This window comes from Sipha flava, unplaced genomic scaffold (genome assembly GCF_003268045.1).
Source record: "Sipha flava isolate LNK unplaced genomic scaffold, YSA_version1 298_pilon_pilon, whole genome shotgun sequence".
In the NCBI taxonomy this organism is placed as follows: Eukaryota; Metazoa; Arthropoda; class Insecta; order Hemiptera; family Aphididae; genus Sipha; species Sipha flava.
The window spans coordinates 292,370-313,641 of record NW_020272970.1 but is presented as its reverse complement, the minus strand read 5'-3'; the positions used below and the strand labels follow the sequence as shown (position 1 = coordinate 313,641).

The window sequence follows — 21,272 nt, the reverse complement described above, 5'->3', positions numbered from 1 at the left end:
CTTGGCGGCGGCAAACTATATGTACGATTATCGCTATCGTCGTCATAATAATAATAATATGTAATAATATATCGCGCGGGTGTGCGTGTGTGCATCATATCAACGACCTCGTTTGCTATAAAGGCGCGGGAGATGTGAGAACTGAAATCGAAAACCCATTGCGTAACATATAGACGGACTACGGTTTGTATGTAACACGGGAATAATTAACGTCGAAAACCACTCCGGGGTAAAAACGATCGCATCTATTGTTTGGGCGCGACACAGGGGAGTTTTTTCCTCTTTCTCCAAAAGGGTATTGCGTAAATCCCTCTTCGAGCGCTGTTATCTGAAGCTAGTTTGTGCATACGTGGGACATCAAAACGACAAAGAACCGAAAACTCTCGCACTAAATCATAATAACACAATATATAATAGCTGTTCATTATATTAAAAAAAAAGAAAACTTGAAAAAAAATGTATACGTCGTGTATAAGACGTGGTGTTGTATTTTCGTACCCATCATTATGATGATAATTTTTATTAGCTACATTATTAAAAAGTATTGTAAAATCTGATCTTATTGTGTATCGGTTCGTTTACATAATCAAAAAAATGTTGATAGTATTTTTTTATTTTATTTTTTTTCATATAAAAAGTACATAATTATCCACACTTGTTTGTAGCGTTATGTGTGTAAACATAATCAATCGGTCAAAGAAACGCCGCTTCTATACGGAACACATTTACGGACCGTCGTATACTACTCGGACGCCGCTGCTGCAGAATACGAGATAAGAGTTGTTTGATCCATCGCGCTCCTGCGAAATTACTAAGCAAATAAATTTATTGCGCTTGGAGCGAATTACATTTTTCAAATCAAGCTCGATCATTATGTAATGCGCGCGTAGTATATGCAAGAAACAGTCTTATATAATTTGACCGCCAACGAAGTCTTCGCCGATCGATGACCGGGCTTGTACACATCACGTTCCTTTTGTGCAACGATCTCGGTACGCTGTCCAGGAAGGCGCAGTGGTAGTGACACTGCGAGAGGACGAAGTCGGATATCCGATTTGGACCAGTCGTGTTAACGACGGTGACGTTTCCGATCGAAAAAAAATGAATGCCCGCGAGTGGATAGTATTATCGCGTATTTCTGCGGAACACGATGACGTGCGGCGACGACGATGATGACTCACGGCTGAACAGACTTTCCGGCGACTGGAAGTTTATAACCCCCACACAGGATTTTATGCTGCGAGGAGAGCAACAAGCTGCGCGCGAAAACTGGAACCGTCGAGTGCGTTCGTCGTACCGTACAATAGTTGTGCAGACGTTGCGACGTTGCACGTTCCTTGTGCGTATTTTATAGGACTACCACATCCGTTTCGCGTACATGGAAACGACTGGTTCCTTTTATGCCCCGGTTTCGTAGTCTAACCCCATGTGCACTCGTCGTATGCTCGCGCACACGCATCGGTCGGCCGTGCGCGTCCATGTCCTTTTTGTACGAGGCTCGCCGCGTTGTAATTAACAGGAAACGCGGGCAAATCGCGAGGATGAAAAAAATAAATAGAATCGTAGGAAAATACGCGTTGAACACGATACGTGTACAATACATGGGGATAACAATAAAATCTAAACGCGTTTTCAAAAACGTTTGTATGTACGTATCATACGGGTACCTATAATAATATTGCGTTGACCTTGGAGGGTAAATCACGTATCCGAAATGTGTATATACGCTATACATGTAATTATTCGGGCATACAGCCAGCAGGTGCCTAATAATAATAACAACAACAATAATCGCCGCAGCCGTCGCTGCCCGATACATGATGGGGGGTAGTAGGAGTACTCCTTTCGTGTGTGCACGTCTGCCGAATAACAAAAAAAAAAAAACTACCACCGCCTCAACTCTTCCCTACGCTACATGAATAATATTATAACGTTCGCACGGACGTTTTGAAGTTTTTATTCGTCAAACAGTCGATTTATGACCGTTTATAAATAGCTATATGGATACAAGTAAAATTATACGGCTCGATTTGTTTTGCTAACGCAACGTTTTTCAATTTTTCGTCTTGAGACCTCTCAACAAAAATATTATTTTTAGCCTTACGTCCAAATCGTTTAATCGAAAATACTCTTAAGATAATTATATTATTATGATTGGGATGCGCAGCATTGACTACACATTACAGTTGATTTATTTGAAAATATGATGATTTTTTATTTGATAAAAAAAACGGTTTTTGCTTATTATCCATTCACTCGTGCATTTACGTAATTTAATTAACCATTTAATTTCCGTAAAGAATAGTTTTCGTGATTAATATTCACCTACACATAATATACGTCTTGTATTCTATGAAGCTGTAGGATTTGGTTTCAGGTATATTGGCAGTTTTATACACACTCGATAAGGATTGTGTTTCGAATAGGTTTATTTGAGAACTCGAATCGGTAGGCGAAGTATGTATTATACATTCATTCATAATTATACCATTAGTATGTAGCGTTCGTGTATATTAATAAATACCGACCGTGTTCGGTCCGAAAAACACAGACTGGATTTTAATGCGATAATATATTTTAAACACGGCACAGTCGTTTATATCGTTCTTAGCATATTTTTTACACGTGCGTGTATGTGTGTGTGTATGCGTGCGTGTTAATTTTATAAAACCTATCGGTGTTTACGAACGAATCAGTGGAGTTTTTTGTTCAAAAAATCCCCCGCATTTACTCATTCTCGTTTCACAGCAAACTGTGATTTTACGACGCGAATGCCGATTATTATTAAGATTTTAATAATAAACATAATGTGTAGAAAAATATCGTACATGTGGCACACCACGGGCTACCACCTCCGTTACGATTATACCTCCACGAGATGCGTGTGCACGCGACAATTATAAAATATGTTTTGTATACCTCTTCTACGGTGTATACCTATACGGTATAATACGTATATTATATACAGTTACCGGGTTATGGTGCGTCCGAATTAGTTGTCTATTCATATAGGTAGATGTAGGTACATAATATAATGGCAGTGTGTATAACTGCGGCGTACATGTTCACCGGGCAATATGTATACAAGATCCGTAACAACCCAGCACAACGACGTTCATTAATTTACATGACGTAGAAATCCGCACGCGTTTTCGACACATATGACCCCGTTTATATTATTATATTATAATAATACGTAGCCGCAGATAGCCTCGTTTTCGCGCCATGTCGATTTTGGGCATCGTGCGTGTGTAACGGTGATCACACGTCGCTGTTATAGATATAGCATTATAATAATATATCTTAGTGCGCCGGGCCGTGAATAAATACATAAAAACTATGTGTAAAAACAACGCGTATAATCGCTATTAGAATATTACGTGTCGTCTTAATCGAGAAAGATGATACCGTTTTTCAACATGAACTCGAAACGCAGCCACCGCTCGACTTGAAACCCTTGGAAGTCGTAGACGACGGCAATTATGATCGTAATGCTAATGGTTAACGTTAATGATAAGTATATCATAATAACGTAGGCATGGCGCGCAGGGAATGCATTCCGCGAGAGGAGTGCGTTTGGTTGCGGAACGTCGCACTGAAAGCGTTTTGCTCGCGAGTGGAAAAATCTCGACACAGCAAACTGGTTCGCGACCCACAGGTGTTTCAACCAGCGAACACCGCGCACCTATACATACCGCCGGGAACCGTTACATATACATCGACGTATTTATAATATGCAAATATGCGCGACCTTTCCGTGTATGTGTAACATTTGATCGTTCTTTCCCGTAGACAACACGATAGTATTCCAGATAATAATCAATCGATATCCGACACGGGGTAGATGAAGCCTAGCCGTTTATCGTCGTCGTCGTTACCATCATCAGCTGTCTCTTCGATCCCGTTCGACCCTCCGTCGTACTTGTATTATTTATTCGACTGTGATATTACAATCTATTAGGGGTTCCGATCTACCGGTTTTATACATCACCATCTGAGGAAACGCCTACGCACTCATAATTACTTACACGGCGCGACGGTATATCCGATACAAGTGTAGAATAAAACGCGATACTGTGTAGAGATAGTCGTACGATGTACGCGCAGAACATGGCTTCGTATCGGGTGTATTCGACTTGTGCATCGCGAATAGCGAATAAATGGTTTTCGCTTTATATCCGGCGCACCCCTTCCCTTCCCAACACTTAGCAACAGCGCGCATGTTGATCCGTCGGGTGGTTTTTTTAAACGTTTGCTACACTATTTAAATAATATATGATTATATTATATACGTATAAAGTCGTATAATATCTTGAGAATTTTAATTCGATTCGTCGGGTTTTCTTTTATGACTACCGTATAAAATATAATGCAATGTACCGACGTGTGTCCAAGTATATATTATTATACACATACTTACCCTATCAAATAATAAAAACCTACGACATTCGAACGTTAAAAATATCGACTTGGATTTGACGTTGCTGCGGTTAAAACTTGGACGGTCTTCAAATTATTATTTTATGTAAATACGAGACGTAAATGATTTTATTTAAATTCACTGTTAATATTTCTGTTTTGAGTAATCGTTTTATTTAATATATAGGTTCGAGGAAATAAACAGATATATTTTAATGTTATAATAAATATTTCCAAACATTTTTCCACGTTTAACTACTAGGTTCACGCAGACACGTTTACAATAATATTCTGCGCGTACACTAAAACATTTCGTCGTAGTAATATTACAATTAAATGGACACTTTTCCTTATTTTGTTTACACGTTAACAATTTTAATTACACGTGATTATCGTTAACGAATTTAATTAATGACACGTTCAAGAATGCTTTGATTTATGACGAAATACATATTTTTTTTCTTTAAATAATTATTTATATCCACGCGTACATCGTATGTGTTGTCATTACATTATAATTAAACGTATATTGTATTGTAGTTAAAATTGAATTTTAATTTATAGATTTAAAATAGTTTTGAGTAATTATTTTGTATCCACAACATCGTATAGGTATAACGTACATATTATTGAAATAGACAGTTGCGACGCCCATTGACGATCTCGTCTTATTCGTGTGCTAATTATAAGCATACTTCCATAAGTTAGTATTAATCGCCTAATTTCATTGTTTGAATATTACATTGTCATCAAATTTTTATAATTTATTCAATATGAGCTTTTACTATCAATGAAACGAGATCGATTTTAAATTCTCTTCCGATAACCATGCGCATGAAACTTGATGTATTTTAAACCGTTTTTTCCCATCGTTGTCGGAACAATGAAAGAAGACTCATGCGTAAATAACAAAGGTGATGGTGTTTTTTATTTCACTTGTTTGCCATATTTTCCTCTGAAACGCGTTAATTGCAATAATTAAGATCAGTAATTTTTCCCCAGAAACAAGAGGGGATTACCTTGAAAAATTAATAGAAATTTTGCGGCGTCGATTTCGCAAGAAAATATATAAAAAAAAAAAAAAATTATACACGTTTATCGTATGACTCAAGGCCGATCAAATTATCTGTACTTACATAAACTACGATATTCGCGTGGATTAAAATGTATATCGCATCGGGATTTTATTGTGGATGTTTGTAAGTGTATAAAATGGGAGGAAAAAAGAGGGTTGTATGTGAAAACCCATTCTCCGGCAACGCGTAAAAAACACAACATGATCATCGTGGCGAATACGTTTGCCTTGTGGACGACACGTGATGTATGCGGGATGGCAGAGAATTTCCTGAATAATGCGCGACATGTACGAAGTACATCTTGTTTGACGCACAATGACGTCCGAGTGGTTGACCGACTTGTTGAAATCAAAAATGTTCACGTGTGTAACAATAATAAAATAATTATTGAATACATTATAATGTATCTAAAATATAACACGTTTGAAATACCGTACTCGAATACGGATGATGGGCCAGGTTAAACGAAAATCGTCGGGCAGGATGTACAAAAATCCAGGGACGGTATGTTCGCGAGATTTAGTGTCACGTTTCCGTCCGTTCGTCGATCTCTGTCCGTCCGTCTCTCTCTCGATCTCACCCACGGTGTCTCAGCAGGAAGCTCATAGGATATATCATGTTACCGTATATGCGTGTACGTGTGTATGGTGTGTATCCTATGTATGCAGACTATAGGTATCTTGTAGATTTCTGGGAACGCGCATGCCAGAATTCTACAGGTTTTTCGGGGTTATATTATTATTATTTAAAATGCATACGTGATGATATCGCACATCGACCGACGGGTCATGAAATAATTGTGTAACGTATACCGGACGACCGCTGGGCCGTAACCGTAACGCGTGTATCATTAAAATACGTTCGCGACCGTTTCCAATACAGCGTGTATCTGATAATTGTTTAGCTTTTACGATCGTTCATACGATCACGATATCGTATACGCACAAGCACATCCGTGAACCTTGGCGTGAAATCGCCCACGTTTTTTCGTTAAACGCCAAAAACGGTGTCCCTGTACACGGTAAAGTAGCTGGTCAATGATATAATTACAAATCGCAAACATCGATAGTTGTGTGTTATAATGTTGCGTGCGAACGAGCGTTTTGTTTTTCAACTTTACCCCTCGGGGTTGAACAAAAACACCCAAGTGTTACATTTGAAAATCCCTACGAATGTGTCCAACAGCAATAACGTCTTGTAACATCTCGTGCGCCTGCCATTGAAACGGCTCAACAACGGACGTGTGTGCAAATATGCATATTTATGTTTGTAGCGTTTAAACGCGGCGCGTTAGTAGTACCCATCATGTTAAATAATACGCGAAGTAGACAAAAATCATCCGTTTAATCGTGTATCACACGACTTGCGTTCATCGTATTGTGTTAGAATTACTCGCGCCGGTGCACACTCAGTGTCGGGCAGATTTATTACGCGCAAGTAATAATATATAATATGTACGTGAGAACGCAGCGTGCGCGTATATATACAGCCGGTGCTATGTACGTGTGTTATTATATTTAGTATACCATAGAGGAGCTGTGCAGCGCAAAGATAACAACAACAACTGCAGTGATTTATCAACGAAAATATTATAAAAATTACCATCCCGTATTATTACACTAGTAACGCATAATAAATAATGCTGCGATCGAGTTATAGGCGCGCAACCTTCGACGGTATAATTATTGCGATGATAATTCCTGTTCCGAAGTATGCGAATAACTATATGTCCGTCGCCGTTTTTTTTTTTGTAAATCCCTTGCGCGTCTGGGGTTTCCGTATCCGCATGGATCGCGAAGCGAAAACTCGATTGGCCGCTGCACAAAATCATCTCGTGTATCATTCGAATAATGTGTACGTTCTTAAATGCGGTGTAAGGCATAGCTTATTATCAGGGATTTAAAAACGCTAATACCTGGTTCTTGTTAAAGTAATCCGCTAGAACTCTGTCGACCGTCGTTGACTTGTTATTAGGAACGACCTAATCCAGCAAATGACTAACCCGTAGCTGCATTTAAGAACATCGCGTAGTGTAGGTAGTCGTACTGCGGGGTTCGACGTCGTCGTACGGTCTTGTAGGTTCACGGTCAAGTCGCGCGAGCCCTCCGACGATCGCCCAACAACGTCATGTGTTAACATATGTTCTATAACAATATCACACGAAGGTCACAAACTACGTCTTGTATTCATGTTCGGTTTCCCGTTTGATTCACAGGTGCAAAGACTGTCTCAATACGAAACGTATTTCCAAGATTTTTTGAACGAGACCAGACCGGAACATGGAAGAGGCGCCGAGTACCACGATCTGTGTATGGTGACCAGCGCTGTTAAACAAGTGAGTCTCTTCATTACTATTTGTGTTTTACATTCTAATAGTGTTGTTGTTTTTTGTTCCTTCTCGCTATGTATTTTTATTATTCGTTCAAACGTCCTCCGCCGCGCTGCAACGAGACTCGTAGGTGTGTAATCCTCCTGACGTTTGCATCGGATCTGCGTCACCGTCGTCGCCACCAATAACTTCGGCGCGTACACAACGTACAGCGGTTATTGTCCACGCCGCGTAATAGTGAGACCCACTTTCTTCGGTCACCGCCGCACAAAGAACCATATCACTTTTTCTCTCGCCTACTATAAAAATATTGTTTTCAATCGAGTATAATAACGTCTCATTGTGCGGACCTTTGAACCGATACGCGCGCTCATTTCTTCGATAAAAACGACCCACTTGTATTATATTTATTATTATTATTACTTCGTTTTTTTTTTTTTTGATATCCGCCACAATGGAAGCTGTCTCTCGTTCGAAACGGATCTGCTGCGGCACACGATATTTTTATAATATATGCGCGCGTCGTATACATACCGTACCATCATTTATTCCTTAAAATCTCCATTGATGGAACGCGTTTTATATATTGTTGCGTACACAACAAATATACGGTACGCGCACGTGCACATTGTGCTATTATACATCATCGTTATAATGTATGCGGTCCGCCCGTTTCGCCATTGCTCCGATTTAAACAATGTGTATGATATATAACAACAATATATGTATGATATATAACGTAGAGCGTATAATTAATTATCATTAGAACGCTGCACGCAGTGGTTTGTACGCTGTAGCACGCGAATTGATTTTCGAGTGTGAACGACACCCAACGGTCACCGTGGTCGAAACCACACCCAAACCCGATACGATAAATCACATACCGGCAACGTGTGTGAACGCGCACTATGGTAACGGGCTCGTACGGGGGCTAAATGTGCCAAGGAGAGACATCGGCACCGCGAATCTGTAGAATGACCATATCGGTGCGGTGCCCCCGCGTTTTCGCTGCACTCGGCTACGTTCGTATGGGCGAAGAGGCGTTGAGACTTGAGACACTTGCGCGCGCGCTCGGGATAAACATCGACGTTAACTTAATGAATCGGTTAGTTTTTGGTAAACTAAACGTATTCTATTTTACGCGTTGCTGCTAGTTTGTTGCACTCGTGCGGTACAATTAAAAAACGATTTGTTCGCGTGTTTTCGCGTTTTCCGGCGCCATAAGTCGTTCAAGTCACTGTACGACAGCTATTATTGAGATAGTGATGAAGGCTATTGCATTTGCGTTCGATAATTTCAATGTAAATTTACTTATGCGAGCGACCCGTCGAACATCGATACGACAAAACTGCCAGGAAAACGCCGCGAGACGAATATATATGTAATACTACTAATATTATGTTTCTCCGGAGTTCAGTTTGTGTATATATATACATTTCCAAATCATAAGTATATAATATGTATACGCACGCGTTATTATAATCATCGCAATATCTTTTTACGCGTATAATATCTATGACTGGCGATATTAATATCTCGTTTGCGTTTATCGTGGACACCGATACTTAACATTTGCATACAATGAATTATACCTTAGCACTGTGGTAGTGTACACACATACACACATACATATGTATATATATTTAATGTACAAATAATGTCGTAGCAATATAACACATGTGGTATTCAAAATTTTTTTAACTCTAAACGAAAACAGAACATACCAGTGAGCATATTGATAAGTTCTGTTTTGAGTGCTGCATCGTATTCGACACGAATGAAGTACACTCCACGACGATATGCTTCGACTGTGTCTGTTTTCGCTTTTAATTAACTTGAAAACGCGTCAAACCCATTGTACTCGCACGGACAGTTTAATAATCCTATAGGATTATATTATATATATATATTATATATATAATATATATTATATATATATATATATATTTACGCCTTTGAATCGGTTTAATGACATTTGTGTATGTACATATTATGAAAGTTAGCTCCCTGCAAACCTGCATATAACGCTACCTGCATGTACGACAATCGCCATAGAACCGTATTTTATCAATTTCACTTCTAATTAAATTAAAATTGAAAAAATAAACGATCGTCATTGTTTGCATTGCAAATGAAATATCCTGTTTGGAATAAAAAACATTACAATAAATTTGTTGAAAAAAATATGTATTAATAAAAACAATATATGTATTTTCTTTTGCGCAGACAATAAAACGTGTTCATGAACAAAGTGACTTAGAACGAATTCAAGATGTATTTCCCAACGATTTTCTCAGACTGTATGACAAAGAAGCTCTAACAATGGTAAGCAAATTGCGTATATTTTGTGCATAAACTACAGTAGTCCAAATAAGATACCTACACCATATTAACACTACATTTATATATATTAATAAGTGTATAATAAGTTTAATAGTTATTCATTAGAACAATAACACTTGGTGTCAACAACTTTCTTCTTGTTATGCAATACTTAAAATAAACCTTATCAGTACTTAACAATGTTTGTTATCAGATCAGATTTTTTTCAAACTATTTTAATATATATATATAAGTATATGGTATAATTTAGTAAGGTTTATAGTAGGAAGCATATTATTAACTACAGACATTATCATTTTTTAAAACATTTGGTTTGTATCTATTCAAGACAATAGATATAAATTGGTGTTAATGATTTCGTATTCCATGCTAAATTTTACTGTTGTTCAAAATGTGTACGCTTTTTTTCGTTGTATAGAAGATGAAAGGACTAATCCGGAAAAGAGGAGGAACCGGCACTGCCGCGTTGAGAAGAGCACTATCGTCAAAATCTCTGCGGTCGGAATCGCCTCCTTCGACTCCTAACAAAATCCGTAATGAAAGCCCGAGGAAGTTCATAATGGAAACTCCCGTTCAATTCGTCAATGTAAATAATTATAATAGTATAATACAAACGTTTTTATATATTATTAATGTTCGATATCGTGTAACGTTATCTCGTTGTTTGTAGGGTGTACACTGTCAAGAACGCCATTTGTTCTTGTTTGACGATCTGTTGCTGGTGGCCAAAGCAAAATCCGGTAGTAACTTCAAGCTTAAGGATAAGGTCAGAATATCGGAGATTTGGCTCAACGAATCGCCCGCGGTGATCGACGAAGTGGCTGAAATTCCCAAGTCTTCGGACACGTCTTTCGTCATCGGATGGCCGACTACCAATTACGTTGCCGTGTTCAGGTTAGTGCTTACACCACACATACATCACACATCTCGTAGGACGTCCGATGGTGTCCACAATTTGTTTACTGTTGTGTATACTTGGGATGTGGTCCCTCAGCGGGGGACGCTCTCGGGTCTTATCATTAGTGACAAGAGGTTCTTTGAACCGACCACATTGTACGACAACGTTCCAAAAAAAAAAAATCAAAAAAAAACATATACATTCACATGTGTGGATATTATAATCTCTTACGTGTGTAAGTTGATGTATATAATAGTCTTAATAATAATATGCTCATCACCAGAACTCATCACTGGGACAAACGGCATTGTATATCGGAAAAGGAGGTTCGCTAACGGTACATATTATGTATAGTAAAGCGTATGGTAGACGTATAGTTTGCCGGCATAAACGCAGCTCTTAATTAGACAAAAAAACGGCCTATTGTTACCCATAGGTATATAACAACTTTTAATACGATATATATATATATATATATGCCTACGATCATTATACGATGAACAATAATTTTTATTATTAAATTGTGTATGGGTCACGGATGACGTCATGATAAAAAAAAAAAAAACATCAAGTACCTTTAATATACCTACGCGTATTGTGCTCCGATATAATATTATGATTGTTGATAAATTAATAAATTTGATTTTACGGTATTAAGTGACTAATAATTATGTGTACAAAATACATGTCTCAGAGACTTTAGGATTATTTTGTTGTTTAACAATACGTACCTACATTCAAAGTTGTTATAAAATTACAATTATGAGTATTATGAATAAATGTTTTTAAAAAACGGTATAGTAATCTGTTAAAAATATATCCAGGCTGATTAGTTTAAACTATTTCATTCAAGTGATTCGAAATTAGAGATAGACTCCCCTCCTTATCTCAATAAAATATGAAAAACTAAAAAAATATTCCTTTACAAATAAGTAAAATTATTTTTTGTTCGTATAGTCGTCTCATATGGAGTAAAAATTTGATTGATTCCACAACAATAAAATTAACACATAAATATCAATAACCGTATTGTTTGTTTTTTCGCATTTTTTATGCTAAGGTCGCGTCCTTGACGATCGGTCGAAATAATTATAATGATAATTGTATGGAATTCCCACCTGGAGTATATTATAGTTTTTAGTATATACACATGAGAGCTTTGAAGAATTTCGTCTTCTTGCGTGTACACTTTTTAATTACACAATAAAATAAGAGGAACTGAATCAAAAAAATCGTTGCATTTATGATTTATATAAAAAAAAAATATTTTTACCATGTACCTTCGTATACTTATAACCTAACCGAAATATACTTGACATTCACCTTAACATACTCACACACACACATATATATATGTTATAGCAATTATATGGGTAATATTAGCGTTTATGGGTACACTGACACATTTTTAAGCCTGTATACTTTTATTTGGCTCTGTATCGTTGTACATTGAAGCGAAAAACATGCCGGATCATGATAAATCGATATTGACGTTGTCGACACACAAATAAAAATGGCATTTTCTAGGACGAGTTGAAAAACGGTCATTTGTCATTATATAACTCGCTCAAGCTTATCAGCTCCGATTTAAGTGTGTGCGTTTATATTAATAATATGTAGTTTAGTGTAGTATATACAAGACCGGTTAGCGCTGATATTTGACGAAGTCTGAAACCCCAGATCGTTCATGTATTTTGACGTTAGTATATATTTACATAACATATAATTGGATGAATTTATCTTTTTGTGCGTATAAATATGTGTTTACTGGAAGAGACTATATAAATAAATATACACATTATATACATATTGATATATGCATAGATTAATAAATTAATTAATAGTAGTTTGGTATTCATAAATCATCCGTATTCCGTAAGTAGGTTATATATACATATGTATAACTTATATCATTAAGCCATAACTCAAATTAAATCTATTAAATGAGCAATATTTTGATTAAATATTATACTCATTGAAGTCTTCTTAGACTATTAATATACCTATTTTTTTCTTTTCATTTGCTTTTATTAAAAAAAAAAAAAATTACATCATTTATATACCTATAATTCATATATATATATATATATATATTTGTGTAGATTTATATTAATAACGTGATGTTAGAATAATATTTTTTTAATAAAATGTTTTTTTGAACTATCGAAAACATTATTCCGATAGTGCCCCTCTTATTTTTATTTATTTGTTTTCGTATTCATGCATTGTTTACACAAATAATATTAGTAGCTGTAGAGGTAGTGTCAATAGTTATACAGGTAGTCCATATGTTCAGTCTTCAGAATGTAGTTAAAGAAGTTAGACGTGTTTGTGTGTTTGTGTTCTAATTAGTGTTGTAAATGTTTAGTTTAGTTATAATTTTGTACAAAAACTATGATAAGACCTCATTCAACTGGTCAATTATATTTCACGTACAAGATTAAAATGATCTTTAGGTATATAAAAAAGTTTTTAACATTTGTTGGTTTCAATTTGGGATATGATAAAAAACTTCGCGTTAAACTTTTACCACCCGGCGTGGAAAGTGGGTGGAATAATAACGGTAGTTTTAAATACAAAAACTTTGGTGGAGAAAGTTGTTCGTAAGTAATCTTTTATTTTTCATTAAAAAATATTAAAAATTAATAAAAATTATTATAGTCATAAAATATTAATATTCGTCAATAGGTGTTATAATTATTATATTTGCACTCTTTGCAAAAATATATAAATTAAACTCAATGATTATAATAATTTATGCACCATGGTGTATATAATATATACATCATGTCGTAAGAATTTAATTACAAAAAAATTGAAATAGTTTTTGATAAAAATTTGCACACGCATTCATATTATTATTCGTTTTAATTAGTTGTTAAATTTATGTAATACAAGAATTTACATTTTTATATGTAACTTAAAAAATGAATATTTTTTTTTAATACCAAGCAAACTTATTATTTATATTATTTAACGATTGATGTGAATTTACTTACCGTAATGAAATTAAATTCGTTTAGATTAATTTCTCGTATGTTCTTGTGCCAAGTAAATATTTTGTTTGGTCTATCATTACAAAAATAATGTATAAATATTAGAGTGTTTACGGGTGGTTAAACCAAATCTTTTATCAACTATAGACATAAAATGAATTTATATTCTCGTACATTTTTGTACTTATTATCTGAAAAAATGCAAGATGCTTGTGTTGCAATTTTTGATACTGCAATAAAGAGCATTATTATAATAAACGTCTGGCGCCTTTTTATTTACTATACGTGGAACGCGTCTATTTATCGAGTACGGATTAAAATAATATTAGTATTTATCTCAAAATATTGTACATAATATTAAAAAACTGCTCTCGTCTAGCGAATCATAGTATATGTTAATCTTGGATCGTTGTTGCGTACAATATAATACGTTCATATTCGCACTAATTTCATCTAATATCGATAAATAATAATAATATGTATTATGTGTTTTTATGTGCAGTACCCAAGCCACCAGAAACTTGTGGTGGTCGAAATTGACGGAAGAATCTCAGGAAGAAATCCGCAAAGAACCTCCGACGACCAATGTCCAAGTGTTTTACCAAGATCTCACTACTGGCATAGAATATGTAAGTTCATACAAATATTGTAACGTTGCATTACCAAGATTTTATTATCCCGACGTAAGAAATCCAAAAAAATTGCCCACCCTTCGAGAGACACATCACCAGCGTGTTAGAGTGTACATCCTGCGTATACTGGCTAATAAATCCATAACATTTCGAATTTCATTATAAATACTTGCGCTACAAATATACAGCCTAATAACGTTGTGTAATAAGCTGTTTATTATAACCATAACGGGTAAGATTTACACACTTTTGCATGTATGTAACATTTTGTCAGCTGTAATTAAGACAAGTTAAATCGTGTGCAGGAATTCCACAAAAAAAAAAAATTCCCGTTTCTAGAAGGGATGTCGTATCTCAATTCTGCATATGGTCACGCCGATGCGTATTTTCCATAGTTATATATTAAGCGATTTTTTGATCAACTCCTACTACCTATGCGAGGGTGGGAGATATCCGTGTAAATAATTTTGTCTTATCTTTACGTGTTATTACAATCGTGTTATTGTTTTAGTGCAAGACATTCGCCATAGGGCCGGACGAGAGTGCCAGAGACTGCGTTAAAATCGCTTTGGACCATTTGGAAATGAGAGATGCGGACCCGAGCCAATATCAGTTATGGGCCAAAACGCCGCGGGAAGAGCCGCCATATCCGTTGTTCGGTCACGAGAAACCGTACTCCGTCAAGTTGAGCTGTCTGCGAGACGGGATCAGCGCAGAAGAGGGATTCGACCTGGATCACTGCAACAATGTGCACGACAACCCGTTGGCGAGATGTCATTTCATTTTAAGGTACGTCGTCGTCGGATTATTGTAATATTTTAATAAGAAACAAAATATAACGCATAAATTATTATTATTAGACAATTGTTATAAATATCGTTGTTCCCTGCCAGTTAGTTCCCTATCAATGTATATCGTCTAATTACCACCCATATGGGTATACATTTTGTTTTTACCTGCACTTCGGGATTATTTTATCGTCGCGGTAGATTACGTAACGCAAGAAATTCCTGAATTTTAAAAATAAACATCCATATATGTACGGGCTCTTCATATCATATTTTTATTAGCGACATAATAATGTCGTATATTGTATGATCGCCGCACAAAGTTCACTGCGTGCACAGTACTGCGCACGTGTCTCTTGTATTTAGTTCAATTTTGTATGTGTGCGTGACGCACATGCGTGTGTATGTGTCCGGCGTGTATTTGTATTGTTGTTTGGAGCAACGTCCGTTTTTTTTTTTTTTGCAGCGGTTTTTTTTTTTTTTTTGTTCTCTAATTTTGTTTTATGTGACATAAATAAATAATATTTGTTAGGTATAGTCAATGATTTAACGATGTTAACGATCTGTAGTCAACGCAGGTGATAATTATTGTTTTCATTTTTATTTTATTTTTGTTATATTCCATAAGTCGATAATTAATTATTTACTACCCATCGGGGCTAAAGTGTAATAAAAAAAAAAACTAATACAAAACTAATACACGTAAATATGCGATTGTTAATGGTTTGGTCGCGGTTAGTTTTGTTATTAAAAATAATATCTCCTATAAAACCGAGAGAAAAAAATATACCGTACGCAAACAAAGAATCTTTCGGTTTGATAATGTTGAATTTATTTTTAAACGTCTGCAATGTTTTCTGTTTTCCAGGAGTGTAAAAGCCCAAGAGAATGAAACAAACAAAAAGACCCCGAAAAAATCTTCTGGCCGTATGAAAATTGGACAAGTTTTCAAGAAAACTCCAACCAAAGAAAATGGAGGCAACTTATTTGGAGTGCCACTGAATCGAATTTGTGATGGCGAAAACCTTCCGAAGCCAGTTATGGTTAGTATATAGTACTATATTTTACCAATTCGACCGTAGCGCATTCTCGAGACATTATCTTTTTCGCATTTACTTAAATGTAAATAACTTAATTATTTACGAGACATTATGTAACGTCATGTTTCTCACGCCAAGTATAAAACGTATGAATGTTAATAATTTATAAGTAACATGAATAGATCGACTATGATAATATTTGTGTACAAAAAGTGATTTCTTTTATCTTACTATTGAACAAATTGAGTACCTATGTGTGCGTACAGTTTAAATCCGATTCCTGGTTGTGAACGAATCTCGTGGTGTAACAATCATAGCTTATATCGACAATTAAAAACCAATAAAACCTATTTCGAAAGTTATATTTTTTTTATTTTTTGTTATAATTTATTTGTTCGAAAACATTACGGATAGTGCTTCTTTTTAATTTGAAGCATCATTAAGTGTTTAATTGAACATTTAATTATTAATATTTATAATGATATTGATAGTGCATCATCTTTCTTTTTTTCTCTTAAAATAATTTTGTTTACCAACTTTAATATCATTAAATAATGAGGCAGTGACATTCATAACTATATTTATTGACTGTATAAAATAAATACTTAGTATTGTAAAGATGCTATGATTATAAGCAGTGCTATCTTATGGTTCCATGTGCCTGTCTCTTATGATTCCGGCTAAATGATAATTTAATTATATTTTCTGATTAGCACGTCAGTTTTGAGATACTCGTGCAATCCTGAATAATAGTTTTATAATGGATTTAAAACACCTAATCAAATAATTAATTTTATCGCATGCATAACGATTACTAACTTAAACTTATACGGAAAAGTTTGGATCTCATGGTGCGTCCTTATGTTTACAGGCGATGTTGCATCAAATATTCTCCAAAGGTCCCTTTACCCAAGGAATATTTAGGAAGTCGGCTAACGCCAGGTTGGTGCGTGAACTGCGCGAGAAAATGGACATTTGCGAAGACGTTTGCCTGGAGAATGTACCAGTTCTCGTCACCGCTGCTCTGTTCAAAGACATGCTGCGCTCTTTGCCCGACCCTTTGCTGTGCACCAATTTGTTTCCGAAATGGAGGTCAGCTCTGGACAGCCCCAACCTGCACATGAAACTTTTCAGAATCAAAATGTAAGCATCTGATTTCGTGTAGTGTACTTAACAATTTTCGTCGGTGGCCTCGATTTATCGCTTGGCCGTATTATTATGTTTGACGGATTTTTCATTATAATATTGTCATTGTTTTCGTCTTAACAGGATTATTGATCAATTGCCCAAACCGAACTACCTTCTGCTGTGTCACTTTCTGTGCGTCTTGTACCACATATCTCGGCGTTCCACTCACAACCTCATGTCGGCCGCCAACCTGGGTGTATGTGTGGGACCGTCACTACTGTGGTCCGACTCACCGGCCATGTGTCCGACTGAAGACTTGCGCACCGTGCCCGCATTGGTCGAGATACTGATTGCTCACTGCGAACTGCTTTGCGGACCACATGTGCCAAACCTGTTGGGTGACCCCCGAGATTCCGGTACCGAGGAATCGGATTGTAAGTGTTGTTCGAGCCGGTATTCGTTAACGCCCACAGGTGTGATATTGATTTTTATCAGGGGGTAGAGACGATAGGGGTTGAAGAAGAAATGTGCTTCGAACACTTTCTGCACGCACGTAAAATACCATCTTGAAAATTTGAATACTGCGTTCGTTACTTTCGCCTGTCAGATAAAAATATGAATTAATCGCAATTTTTTTTTTTTTTATTGATATTATTCATGTACGCCACTTAAACTTAATTCGTTGGCAAAAATTGTTAGTTTATCGTTATCGTCGATGTAAAAATAATATCACTTATAAGAATAATGGAACGATTTTATGGATTGCGATGGTATATTTATATTTACGTCCTATCGGTAAAACTATATTCGCACCCGTGGTACGGTCGATCCCTTGTATCGTACTAATTTTACCCATATCCGTGGTTGTACTTTAACAACGGTCGTTTTTGCCCTCGCAGCGATGAGACGGGACGACAGCTCCATAGACAGCCTGGAAGTGAGCCCGCCGCCCAGGAAGGATCAGATATCGTTGAGCCGGGACTCGGGGCTGACGCTGTCTGACTCGCAGCTGTACACACCGGACGAGGAGGAGAGCGGGTCAACCAGTTCCAGCGGATACGATCCGGCGTTCGACCAGGCCCACTCAACCAAGGCAGTGCCGCAGCCGCCTCCGCCGGTGACACCGACAACGACACCGACGACACCGACAACGGCGGCAGTCGCGGTGCCTACGATGACGGGTGATTACGTGCGCGTATACCCGGGCTGGGAGGACCGGAAGAACGTAAGCTTCCAACGGCAGGCGTGGTTCCGGCAGCGGTCCAAGCGGCTGACGGCCACGGCCAGCAAGGAGGCGGTGCGCCGCAGCGCCTCGGAGGAGTCCGTACTGGACGGCGGCAACGTACCGCCGCCGCCCACGCCACCCAGGCGCAGCAAACCGGCTACGGCCGCGGTTGTGCAGACCAACAGCGGCAACCTGGTGCCGGCCCCGCAACAAGACCACCAGTACCGGAAGATGAGCGCGGCCGACTATTATAACGTGGTGGTGGTCAAGTCGGAGGTGGTGGTCGACTCGTTGTACCCGAACAATTACAGCACGGAGCTTACCATCAAGCCCGTGACCGCGTACGATGACGACGAGCCCACCCCTTCGCCGCCGCCCCCGTCGTCGACGGTGCGGCGTCCCTCCGAAGCGGTCGAATTCCAGAGTAGATACCGGCATCGCGTACAGACTGCAGCCCGGGAAGACTGCCGCGGCGACGATAACGAAGAGGACTCCAGCACGCTGTCCGACGAAGACTGTACGCCGCACGTGTCTCGGAGTAACTCGCGCGGCAACGAGGTGGTCGCCGACTCGCTAAAGCTCAGGCAACATCAACCATCGCAGCCGTCGTCGTCGGCCGTACAGCAGCAGCAGCAGCAGCAAACGCCTCCCGCGCACGTGGACGGCACCGTGGTGCGGCTCCGAGGGCGGTTGAAGCGCAAGGAAGAAAAAGCCGTGGTCTCCGCCTCCCGTTCCCGGTCCCTTCCGCCGCCTCCGCCGTACCGCCCGCCGCCGCCAGCCAACCGTCGCGCGCCCATCACCTCGTATTACCTGGGCGAGTGCAGTCAGGCGCAGCAGCAACGGTTCGTCGTCACCCGCACGTACGCGGACGAAGAGTCTTACGTTTAACGCCGGCCAACAGTCGTGCTCTGTGTGTGGGTACTCGCGTTTTGTAAATAATATTTTTATCATTTTTTTTTTCCCCCATCATCATTATTATTATTATTATTATTATTATTATTATAATTATTTACCCTTGACAATAAAATATAAAACTACTTAAGTTACCTGTCGACTTAAAAAGATAGATGGGCGCCAAGCTGCTGATATTACCGAAGTTTTTTTTTTTATAATAAAATGTTCCTGATCCATATATTAATATTATTATTATTATTATTATTATTATTATATGATGTTAAGTCTACGCGCCTACGCGTTTAATTATTATTATTATTATTATTTTTTTTTTTTATTATTATTATTATTACTTTTCATATGGAGTATAATTTTATTTTATTTTAAGTTTTTTTTTTTATTACACTTATATGTGTAGCATGATAAGCAAAATGTATTCAAAACGCTCATTGTAACGATCAAATAATCTAATGTTAAGAAAGTTGCACGAGTACAAACGTCGTCGTACCTACACACAACAAATATCAGTGTTGTTGAAACTAAGATGTTAATTATGTCACATCTTCACTCAACACAATGCCATAGTTCAATACTTATTGTTATTTTTTAAGTTGACTGTAATAACATTGTGAAGCACTGTGATCTAAAATATGTACAGTACTGCATATGTTATTATAAAATTTTAATTTATATGGCTATTTAATAATTTATCGTATCACATAAGGGTAAAACAAGAAAAATTAAATTAAAAAAATAAACCCCCCACAAAAATTTCTATGCAAACTATTATACTGAAGTAACATTTAATATTTTTATTTATATGTATTTAATTATATAATGAATTGAAATTTAGTATTCAACATTTACTAAATTTGTGTATCCTTAAAGACTAGTTTTAATTTTTACCGAACGCTATTATATATTTTATATATATATGAATGTGACAAATAATTTTTTAAACTATATTTTTTGATGTAACATTAAAATGTTGAAACGTTAAGTTTTCTAAGTGTTTATTTATTTTTGTTTGTACATTTCCATTGGTTTTTATAAAACATAATTAATAATGTTTACTCAAAATCATGTCATATTATATTATCGTGTAAAAATATAAATATAAAAGAAACACTATATTTTCCGATGTTCATATAAAATGAAAATAATAAACTTTATGTAATTTTGTTTAAAACGTGTCATTTATTAATAATTAATTTAAGATGTCCATGGTCTGACTTAATTTAGTGCCAAAAAATAATATCAAGTTTTAGTGGTTTTTCTAACTGATTAAATTCAAATACATGTAAAAATGTATAGTACTATGTTTACAAATGTTAATAGTTCAGTAATTAATCAGTATATATTAAGGGTTTAACAGTTTCTAAAATGTCTAAATCTCAAACTGTATTTTTTACTTTTGTCATTTTAATAAAAATATAAAAAAATAAATGTATTACAAGAATTGACTTAATAGTTTCATCGTTATAAATTGTAATTTTACCTCTGT

At 36.8% G+C, this 21,272-nt stretch overlaps 1 protein-coding gene across 3 annotated transcripts in view; it reads left to right on the top strand.

Moving 5' to 3' along the window:
* LOC112685899 (rho GTPase-activating protein 20-like) overlaps positions 1-20,042 on the top strand; it is a 232,048-nt gene extending 212,006 nt beyond the window's left edge. For 2 of the 3 annotated variants that reach the window (XM_025557946.1, XM_025557945.1), the window contains 10 exons: positions 7,711-7,830; positions 10,051-10,149; positions 10,586-10,753; positions 10,838-11,061; positions 14,564-14,690; positions 15,205-15,482; positions 16,350-16,524; positions 17,393-17,664; positions 17,791-18,083; positions 18,549-20,040. In XM_025557946.1, the coding sequence (XP_025413731.1) occupies positions 7,711-7,830; positions 10,051-10,149; positions 10,586-10,753; positions 10,838-11,061; positions 14,564-14,690; positions 15,205-15,482; positions 16,350-16,524; positions 17,393-17,664; positions 17,791-18,083; positions 18,549-19,762 (2,970 nt within the window). In that variant the 3' untranslated portion in view covers positions 19,763-20,040. Of the gene's footprint in view, positions 1-7,710; positions 7,831-10,050; positions 10,150-10,585; positions 10,754-10,837; positions 11,062-14,563; positions 14,691-15,204; positions 15,483-16,349; positions 16,525-17,392; positions 17,665-17,790; positions 18,084-18,548 lie in introns of all 3 variants that reach the window. The other variant, XM_025557944.1, reaches the window with a different exon arrangement.
* Positions 20,043-21,272: the final 1,230 nt, after the last annotated feature.